This window comes from Oryctolagus cuniculus, chromosome 18 (genome assembly GCF_964237555.1).
Source record: "Oryctolagus cuniculus chromosome 18, mOryCun1.1, whole genome shotgun sequence".
NCBI lineage: Eukaryota > Metazoa > Chordata > Mammalia > Lagomorpha > Leporidae > Oryctolagus > Oryctolagus cuniculus.
This window is the reverse complement of record NC_091449.1, coordinates 40,933,392-40,943,280: the sequence shown is the minus strand read 5'-3', so window position 1 is coordinate 40,943,280 and position 9,889 is coordinate 40,933,392. Positions and strand designations below refer to the sequence as shown.

Below are 9,889 nucleotides of genomic sequence, written 5' to 3'. Positions count from 1 at the left end.
GGGTGGGGGTACCCGGATGCCCTGTTAGAAGCCCAGGCTTCAGGATCGCAGGCCCTGCTCCCTAGGACAGATGGGGAAAGTAGAGCCCTGAGAGGGGGAGGGGTCACCCCAGGTCACAGAGAAGAATATGCAGCACAGCAGGACTGGATAGCTAAGGACAGAGCAGAAAACCCAGCCTCCTGCCACTCCTGCTTTGTGCAGGGACTCCGGTCTCCCGACCATGTCCCCCCCCCCCCCCCCCCCCCCGCATGCCAGCCATCCTGGGGAACCTGCTGTGGCCTCTGCTCTCCATCCACTCTAGGAGGGAGCTGGGGAGGGGGCTCCCAGATCTGACCTTGCAAGCCTGCACCCCCAGGCCAGGCAGTCTTCCCCCCAACCTGTCCCCACTGCAGGCAGGTGTCAGGGGGTCGGGGTGGGGGGCAGCGCGGTGTTGTCTGAGGGCAGTGGCAACAGTCCCCAAGACTCCAGAAGAGGAGCCAGGCGCCAAGCGCACTGAGCTAGGTATCTTCGGGCTGCCAGCCAGAGGGAAAGCCAGTCTGTCAGTGTGCCAGTGTCCCAGGCCACCAGGCCAGCTGGGCCAGGCGGGGCTGGGCAGGGAGGCCAGAGCTACCAGGGCCAGGGGACTGTCGCTCGCTCTGTAGTCACCCCCCACCCACGCACAGCTGAGCTGCCTGAGGAGTGGGGCGAACAGGCAGACGTGTGCCTGGGTCAACTCACACCGGGTGCTTCGTTTTATAGCTGGGGAAACAGGCCCAGAGAGGGCCAAGGATCAGGAACACTGGGGTCCAGGCTCCTTCTGCCCTGGTCCTGCGGCGGGGGGAGGGGCAGGAGGAGGAGGAGGAAGAAGGGTGAAGAGGAAAGGAGGAAAAAGGGGAAGGGGAGGGGGATGTGGGCAGGAGAGGAGGGAGGGGGAGCAGGAGGAGCAGGGGCGGGGCCTGGGAGGCCTCAGAAAGGGAGAGAGTAGGGAGCCCTCTCTAGCCGGGACAGCCCTTCAGAGGAGCAGAGCGAGGGCGAGGTCTGGCCCCCCAGGCTCTGGCACTAGCTCTGCGTGGCCTGGGGCTGCTCCCTGATCTCCCCAAAACACTGCTTCCTCCTGGGTCAAGGGAGGACGGATCCGAGCTCACGCTCACCCCGCACCAGCACCGCAGCGAGGGCTGCCTGTGCTTAATCAGGCCCGCAGCGCTGCGGCGGTTCTTGTGGCCCATTTGATGCATGGGGACACCGGGGCGGCTCAGAAGCTCGCTCAGGCTCAGGCCAGGGAGCCTGGCTGTGTCTCCCTCCCTCCCTGCCTCTCTCCCTCCTTCCTCCCCTTCCTTGTTTCCTTCCTCTTTTTCTCTTATTTTTGAACCAGAATCCAGTCTAGATCCGTGCACACCGTATGGTTATTCCTTTTCAGTCCCCAGAAGGCCGCCTGACCTTTTGAAGTGTGAAGCTAGATGGAGTTCTGGGCTCCTGGCTTCTGCCTGGCCCAGCCCTGGCTGGTGCAGCCATTTGGGGGGAGCGAGCCAGAGGATGGAATCTCTCTCTCTCTCTCTCTCTGTCACTCTGCCTTTCAAATAAATAAAGTTTTTTTCATAATCATGCATTATCTTTTACCATACTATATTCTCATTCTTAAGTTATCTTATTTCCTTGGGATGTCATCTAATTTGGTCCTCTACCCTCTCCCGTTTCCCGTGAAACAGGAAGGCTTGGTTAGAGCCAGGCTGGATACTCTTGGCAGGCATCCCTTCCCAGTGACTCTGCCCCAGGAGGTACTCGCGGCCAGGTCCCCGGTAGTCCCTGCCCTGTCGGGGTGGACGGGTTGAGGATGACGGCAGACACATCACTCACCCTGTGCCGGCGGGTCAGCCACGGCACGGAGCTTGGCACCCTGCCTGTGGACAGCGCGTTCCAAGCAGCAGGGAAAGCCCCACTGAGGGGAAAGTACAGACCCTCTTAGGGACACTGGGGACGTCCGATGCCAGTGGCCCAAGGGGGAGGCCGCAGCTGGACCACGCTGCGGAGGGTTCTGAAGCTGGAGTGAGAACCGAGGGGGCTGTTGAGGGGCAAAGGAGAAGTGGTCAGGGGTGGACCCTCAGGATGCGGGGCCCCTGTCTGGGTGCCCCCCAGAGCAGGGAGGCGGTGCTGGTGGTATGGGATGTGAAGGGCTCCCCCGGCCCTAGTAGCAGAGCACAAACAGCTGTGGAGAGGAGGGTGGGGTTCCCAGGGCGGAGCGGGGGTGAGGGGGCCCCGGGAGCCGCTGCTGCTGCTGTTCCCAGGGTCCCTGAGGACAGCCTCACCATGGCTCCCCTGCCCGCCTGCCCCTGCCCAGCTCACACCTGGGAGGGCTGCCTACGTGGCCGTGACGTTTCCTCTGTTTGTCCCACACTTGGCCAAGCTCTCCTTTTAATTGTGGTAAAAACGTCCATGCCCCAAAGCTGCTGTTTTAGCCGATTTAAGGGGACAGTTCCGCAGCACTCACACATCCCCACTGCGTGTGGCGGCCCCCAGCGCCCATCTCCTCAACGTGGTCACCCAAAGTCTTTACCCACGGACCAGGAGCTTCCTCCTCCGGCCCTACTCTTTGTCTAAGAAACCCATGTGAGGGGGCTTCAAAAACCTCATGGAGGGGCCAGCATTGGGGGGCAGTAGGTTAAGGCACCACTCGCAATGCCGCGTTCCATATCAAAGCACCCGGTGAGCCTCGGCTGCCCCGCTTTCGACCCAGCTCCTTGCTAATGCACCTGCGAAGGCAGCAGATGGTGGCCCAAGTGTTGGGTTGCTGCCACCTGTGTGGGAGACCCGGATGGAGTTCTGGGCTCCTGACTTTGGCCTACATATGCCCTGGCTATTGTGGTCATTTTGAGAAATGAACCAGTGGACAGAATCTCTCTCTCTCTCTCTCTTTCTCTCAGTTTGTCCCTCTCTCTCTGTTCACTCTGCCAGTCAAATATAAATGAATACATAAATAAATCTTTCTCAGGGGCCGGCACCGTGGCTCACTTGGTTAATCTTCCACCGGCAGCACCAGCACCCCATATGGGCGCCAGGTTCTCTAGTCCTGGTTGCTCCTCTTCCAGTCCAGCTCTCTGCTGTCGCCCGGGAGGGGAGTGGAGGGTGGCCCAAGTGCTTGGGCCCCTGCACCTGCATGGGAGACCAGGAAGAAGCACCTGGCTCCTGGCTTCGGATTGGCACAGCGCGCCGGCCGTAGCAACCATTTTGGGGTGAACCAACGGAAGGAAGACCTTTCTCTCTGTCTCTCTCACTGTCTATAACTCTACCTGTCAAATAAATTTTAAAAATAAAAATAAAAATAAATCTTTTTCACAAGTAAGAAAAAACATGGACAATTCGCATCATCTTTTAATTCCATTTTTCCAAGAACACTTTGAAGGCTGGTGATGCAGTGCGGCTAGGGGACCCTCACCAGAGCTGGTGCTGCGTGGTTTGGTCTTTCAGCCTCCTAAACTGTGAATTAAATAAATCTCTTTGCTATGTAAAGTACCCAGCTTCAGGGACGTCATTGTAGAGATGAGAATGGACCAACAGCGCCCCCTGGCCCACCTCGTACAGCCAGCCAAGGCCCAGGAGCTGGCGTGAGCCCTGGGGCCAGCAGTTCAGATGCCCGCATCCCACAGGGGACAGCGCTCCTAGGTGTGCTCCTGGCTCCAGCTTCCTGCCAGTCAGGCCCTGGGAGGCAGCAGATGATGCTCAAGTTTCTGGGGCCCTGCCACCCACGTGGGAGACCAGGATCGAGTTCCTGGCTCCCAGCTTTGGCCTCAGCACAGCCCTGACTGTTGTGGGGGGTCTGGGGAGTGAGCTAGTAGATGGTGCTCTCTCCCTCACTCTCACTCTCCCCTTCTTTGCCTCTCAAATAAAGAAACAAGCAAACACACAAATGCGAAGGAACCAAAGCAGACGTGGTTTTAGAGGGTTTATTTTCCAGAAGGCCTGAGGGTCAAGGACAAGGCAGAAGGGGATGGACCCCAGGGCTCTGTCATGAGCAGCAGGCAGGCTGGCACTTGTCGGCTGTGGCAGGCAGCTGGCCTTGGGTTCCAGGAGGGACGTTGGCCCTCACAGACCCTGAGCCACTTGGCTGGCCAAGTGTCACTTGCACACTTGAGACCAAGCCCAGCAGGAGCCCCTTAGGGTGGGTATTCTCACTCTCATTTCTCAGGGGAGGCTCAGAGAGGTTAACTGATCTCCTTGTGGCCACACAGCTACGCTCACCGTGTTGGGCCATGTCAGGCTCCCTTAGAAAGGAGCAAGCACATGTCAAGTTTATTTCGTTTACTTGGGACACTGCTGGCCCCCGGGAGGCAGAGCTGGGTCCCAAATGTTGGTCCTCAGCCTGGCCCTGGCCACCTGAGAATAATGTCTACCCAGGGATCCTTCATTCAACCATGACCCCCCATACACACCCAGTGCTACCCTACCACAGCCAGCTGCCTCCAGAGCCAGCAAAGCTCCACCTTGTTCCCCTCTCACACAGCTCCTAAAATTCTCCCGTTCGTCCACTTGTCCTCGTAAGTATTTACCCTCTTTTCCTATACAAATACATCTATAGCTTATAATACCAAGGCAAAGATAGTCATTTACACCATAGCATGAATTTGGTCACAGCTCTTTAGGGAAGGAGGCCAGGAAAGTAGAGGTCAGGCCCGGGTGTTGGAGGCTGGAGGAGCACTAAAGGCCTAATAAAAAGGGCAGGGATCCAGCATGTGGGGCAGACAGGGAAGGAGGTGCCTTGGGCAAAGCTGGAGTGTTGCCAGCGTCCCAGCCAGCTCCTTCCTGGTGAACTTGAGTCTCTGTTGCCGGGCAGCAGCCTCCCAAGGGGAGAGGGCTTGCTTTCACTGACTCCATCTGCAGGCCCTTGTTGACCTCTGGTTCTATGCCAGGCCCTGCACACCACGTTCTGTGCTAGAGGCCAGGAGGTTGGAGTAACTCGAAGTGGGGACCTCGGTCCAACCAGTGGGGCTGCAGGACAAGGCCCCAGTTCTGAGAATCCGGGCAGACTGTGACCGGGGCTCTTAAGTGGGGCCAGAGGGCAGGGAAAGACTAAAACCCAAAGCTCGGCAGTGGGCGGCTTGGGCTGAGCAAGGCCCACGTGGGCTGGCGGGGGGCTGGCCGCATGCAGGCGACAGGAGCGGCATTCCGGGAGAAGAGCCAGGAGTAGAAATGTAAGGACTGGGCTTGCAGGGCAGGGAGCTGGAGCCCAGCTCCCAGTACAGGAGAGGGAGGGGATGGGGTACAGGCAGCGGTGGAACCCAGATCCCAGTACCAGGAGCCCTGGCCTCAGCGTCAGGCAGTGGGGAGCCGTGGAAGGCTTTGGAGCAGGGAGTGACTGACCGGGACATGGGCCCTGTGGCTGCGGTGGGGTGGAGGAGGGATGAGGGTCAGATGGGAGCGACAGGGAGCCAGACCCAGGGTGACAGCAGCAGGGATGGAGGTGGGGGGTGCGGAGTCACTGGCACGGGCTTCTATGGGAGAGCAGCTGTGACGGTAGAGAGGTAGGGCTCCGCGAGCCTCCCTGGAGGAGCCACGGCCAGGGTCGTCAGGGCCCCTCTTCACTGTTCCAGCTTCCGGAGAATCTTCTTCACCCAGGGCAGTCTGGGGTCGGCACAGATCTCCAGGCCTTTGAGGGTCACCAAGCTGGAAGGAGACAGCGGGGCCACAGCGCAGCAGGTGAGCGTGCAGTCAGGATGCCGCCCCCTGCCCTCCGCAGCTTAGCAGTTATGAACCGCCTACTGTATGCAGGGCTCCTCCTTGATGCTCACTTGCTACACGTGGGAGTGCCTGCTAACTAAAGAGGTTCAAATGCACAAGCTGCCTACTGCATGCAAAGGGGAGACAGGGAGATGGGCGGCAGGGCTCCTAGGACCCTCAGCTCCCTCGCCGTGGCCTTGGGAACCAGGCACACGGTGTCACTGACACTGCCTTGGGGAAGAGGACGGGATGGTGGCCAGGCTGTGGACTTCGGAGCTGGCCTGTCTGCATTCACACTCTAGATCTGTCGCTTGCTGACAAGTCACTGACCACTCCGCACCTCGGTTTGCACATCTGTAAAATGGTCCTCCTAGCTGAGCCTCACAGGACTGTGCTGAGTTCAGACACACTCAAGTGCTCGGGAGAGCACGTGGTAGGTGCCACGTCCCTGTGCCCACAGTTGGCCTGAAGCCGTTCCACTGATTTTCTTAATGAACCCTTACAACAACCCTCCAAGGCCCTACTATTCCACCCATTGTATCGCTAAGGAGATGGAGGCCCCAAAAGGCAAAGTGAGTTTCCCCAGTGCCAGAGCTGGGAAGATCTGACTGTACAGTGTCCACTGGGAGCCCGGCCTCTCGGCCCAGGGGCCACCTGGGCAGGCGCAGGTGCAGGCACCACCCCAACTCAGGAGAACAAAGCCAAGCAGCAGAGGAGACCAGCAGGGATGAGCCTTGATGGAGGGCCCGGGAGTCCTGGCCTGGCTGGGCAACCCCAAGCCAGGCCTTCTCCCTTGCGAAGCCTGTGTCTCCACCTGTAAAATGGGATTAACCGCGTCTGTGGCAGGACCGCCGTGAGGACCCCAGGAGTCGGCATGGGCCAACTCAGGACACTCCTGGCTCGTACACCTTGTGAGTGTCAGCACTCAGGCGATTCTTCTGACCAAAATGGGCATCTTCAAAGAACTCCCAGAGCCTGGGAAGGACCCAAGATGCTTCCACGCGGCGTGTCTGCTGGGTCCGTGCACCAGGCACGTCCCCTGTACCTGATCCTGTACCATATGCGGCCCCCACTGCTCATTCAGAACTGCCAACAGTAGCTGCTGAGTGACCAGGTGGTTTTTGTTTTTGGCTCACCCTCGCCTGGGCTGAGCCGTCTCCCAGCTGCCTTCCTCCTTTCACCCCTTCTCCCCACCTGGGGGCCGCCCCAGGCCACACCTGTCAGGCCACGCGGCCCTGTGGCCTTGGCGCCATACTCACACCACGCCAGGCCTCCGGCAGGAGTCCGAAGTCCAGTAGAAATACTTGACCACACGCGGGGCCAGGGGCCGGCGCATGTAGTCGCGGCAGCACACGCTGTCCTCGACGTTCGCGCCATAGGGACCTGCGGGCAGGGAGCACAGGGGCTCAGACTCGGCCCAGCCCCTGAGCGCAGGCCCTTGTGGGCCCTGGGGAAGAGACACAGCTTTTCTGTTCTTGTGAGTCTGGAGGACTCTGGGCCCCCAAAGACCCTGCACTGGGCCCTTAAGAAGCTGCCAGGGCCCGGTGCCTCCATGCTAGGAAGGTCAGCTCCAGGGGGCGGCGGTCACTCTGACCAAGCGCCGACACGCGGCTCCGCGGAGGCTCCTTGCGCATGGTGGGGTCTGAGGTGGTGCAAGATCCTGGTAGGCTCCAAGCTTCCAGCAGTCCCCCCACCCGTGCATCTGCCTCAGCTCACTGCCACTCGAGCCCCCATCTTTGCCCAATGGCAAGGCTGCGGCCCAGAGATGGGGGAGCACTTGCCCAGGGTCACACAGTGAGACCCGCAGAGTAGGGACTGGGGCTCAGACAGAGGACAGGCACACAGCCCTGGCTGGAGTCCCACTCTGCCCTGAGCCACCAGGCCGTCATGGTCATTGCCTACCTCGGAGGCCGACGTCCCACTCCTGAGCAAGGCAGTACCAGCAGGACTGGCTCTACCGGGTCTTTGGTGGGTGGAAAGCGCTCAGGAAACCCTGCAGCTGTGCACGGCCACTGACTCCCTCCCCTGTGCTCACTCCTTTACCAACACTGAGTATGGCTGTCCACGGGGGTGGGGGGGGAGGGGTATGGAGAAGTCAGGACCACGGGGCTCAGGACAAGTTCTGGAGCCGGCGGTGGGAGGGCAGGGCCAGCATCCCAAGGAAGGGTCCCTTTCCTTCTCACTTCCTCCACTCAGGCCTGGCCACTGAGGACCCTGCAGGCCACGCCCACCACAACCTCCCAACCCTGCTGAGCCAGATCCTGGATGCCAAAAGTGCCCATTTAATAGACACAGAGCTGAGGCCCAGGGAGGTACCACCACACTCCCGGGGCCACAAGAGCTCAACCCAGGGCTCCTTCCTTCCAGGCCCCCCGGTCCCAGCCTCACCTGCCTCCGTTGCTTGAAGTACCACAGCCAGGAGCATGAGAGCAGCCAGGAGCGGAGCCTGCATGCTGGCCATCCTCTGTGCTGTGTGTCCCAGCCAGGTGTCTGCGGTGGCCTCGGGACAGGAGGTCTGCTATTTAAGCCTGCGCTCCACCCACCCATGAGACTCAGTCTTCTCTTAGTCACCCGTCCCCTGGAGGCTGTGACATTCACAATGCGAAAGGAGAACTCCTCACTTCCTCACGGAGAAGGCGGGGAACCACTGGAGGGGACCCCCATGCAGACCTGGCTCTGGGTCTCAAGAGACTTTGCAAAAACCCCCTCGAGCCGGGCCATGCTCCTCGGGGTCTGCTCGTGGTGTGGCCGTGGCCGTGGCCTGGTCGGCTCCGAGACTCAGTTTCCCCAGCTGAAAATGGGGAAGCCGGTTCCACAGCCCTACCTGTTCCTCTCAGTGTTTGCAGGTCCAGTGAGAATGTGGACTGGGGACTGGCTCATAGCAGGGGTGACTGAGGTAACGGGCCTTGCTGAGCTCCCCTGGGGTTCCTAACCGATCCCGCAGGCCAGCCAACAGTTTGCCCAGAGCCACTGCACAGGCTCACTCCAGCCTCTTCTACGTGTCTCACCCCCTCCCTTCTCAAGCCACGACCCTGCCTCAATGACTCCATTCCCTAAAGTCCTTGTCTCCGTTCTACTGGCCCGGCCTGGAGCAGACCCCTCCCTCTGGCTTACCCCCTGGGCCTCCTCAGCCAGAGAGAGTGGTCAGGACTCAAGACTGCACATGCCTCTCTTCTGCTCCCCCAAACCCTGCCTTGGTTCCCCACAGCCCCGAGGCAGAGTCCAGACTCCTTACAGTGGCCTCCTGGGTCCACTTCCCAGCCACGGGTCCCCAGGGGCCTCCCTCCCCTGAGGGATCCCACCCCCCTCCTTACAGTTCCTCCCCAGCCAGGTGGCCCAGCCCTGCCCACGAATGTCACTTTCCACTTCTCCACCACACACACTCCTACTCATGCGTCAGGGGCCATGCGAAATGTCAAGTTCATGGTCAGCCCACGCTCTCAGGACATCACAGGCTTTGGAATGACCCTGAGTGGACACAGTCAGCTTTCTCTTTCTCAGCCTGATCCCCAGCAGGCAAGCTCCAGGCTGTTGGAGGGCTAGGGCGGGCTGTCTCCTTTTCTTGTCCCTGGCATCCCCAGTTCCCCCTGGGGGGCCAGCCACGTGCTGAGAGCCCATCTAGAGAGAAGACTGAGACCTGGAGGAGCGGGTGACCTGCCTGAGATCACACAGCTGCACAGGGCACGAGCCAGGCCTGGGGCCCGGAACTCATGTTCCGCTTATGAGTCATTCATTCATTCATTCAACAAACATGTATTGAGCCCTGTGGCAGACAGAACTGTGGCCCGCCAAAAATGCACACACCCCAAGCCCCCAGACCTGTGAACATGTTTTGAAAAAAAAAAAAAAAGGACTTGCAGGTGTGGTTAAGATAAGGCTCTCAGCACAGGCAGAGCTCCTGGGTTATCTGGATGCACCCAGTGTTCTCCCTGGGTCATTGCCAGGGGGAGGCAGAGGTCACAGTCACAAGAGAGAAGTGAGGAGTGGCGCTGTGGCACAGCGGGTTAAGCCATTGCCTGCAGTGCAGGCACCCCATATCCCAGAACTGGTTTGAGTCCCAGCTGCTCCACTTTGGGTCCAGCTCCCTGCCAATGCACCTGGGAAGGCAGTGGAAGATGGCCCAAGAATGGGGCCCCCTGTGGGAGACTCAGATGCAATTTCTGGCTCCTGGCTTCAGTCTGGCCCAGCCCTTGCTGTTGTG

The 9,889-nt window shown here is 60.0% G+C and overlaps 1 protein-coding gene across 1 annotated transcript; it reads right to left on the bottom strand.

Annotated features, from left to right (window-relative positions):
• Positions 1 to 3,903: 3,903 nt before the first annotated feature.
• On the bottom strand, positions 3,904 to 8,234 carry CCL22 (C-C motif chemokine ligand 22). The gene is made up of 3 exons (XM_008257333.4): positions 8,077 to 8,234; positions 6,948 to 7,071; positions 3,904 to 5,634 (listed from the first exon to the last, which is right to left on the bottom strand). Exons 1-3 carry the CDS (start codon positions 8,147 to 8,149, stop codon positions 5,550 to 5,552), a joined length of 282 nt encoding a protein of 93 aa, XP_008255555.1. The 5' UTR covers positions 8,150 to 8,234; the 3' UTR covers positions 3,904 to 5,549.
• Positions 8,235 to 9,889: the final 1,655 nt, after the last annotated feature.

What these genes read in the sequence shown, in the direction of transcription:
- CCL22 (XM_008257333.4), bottom strand. Translation starts at nt 8,149, where the DNA reads ATGGCCAGCATGCAGGCTCCGCTCCTGGCTGCTCTCATGCTCCTGGCT. An exon ending in ACTTCAAGCAACGGAGGCAG is followed by an intron (nt 7,072 to 8,076) that starts GTGAGGCTGGGA and finishes CCCTGCCCGCAG; the next exon opens with GTCCCTATGGCGCGAACGTC. An exon ending in TGCCGGAGGCCTGGCGTGGT is followed by an intron (nt 5,635 to 6,947) that starts GTGAGTATGGCG and finishes GTCTCCTTCCAG; the next exon opens with CTTGGTGACCCTCAAAGGCC.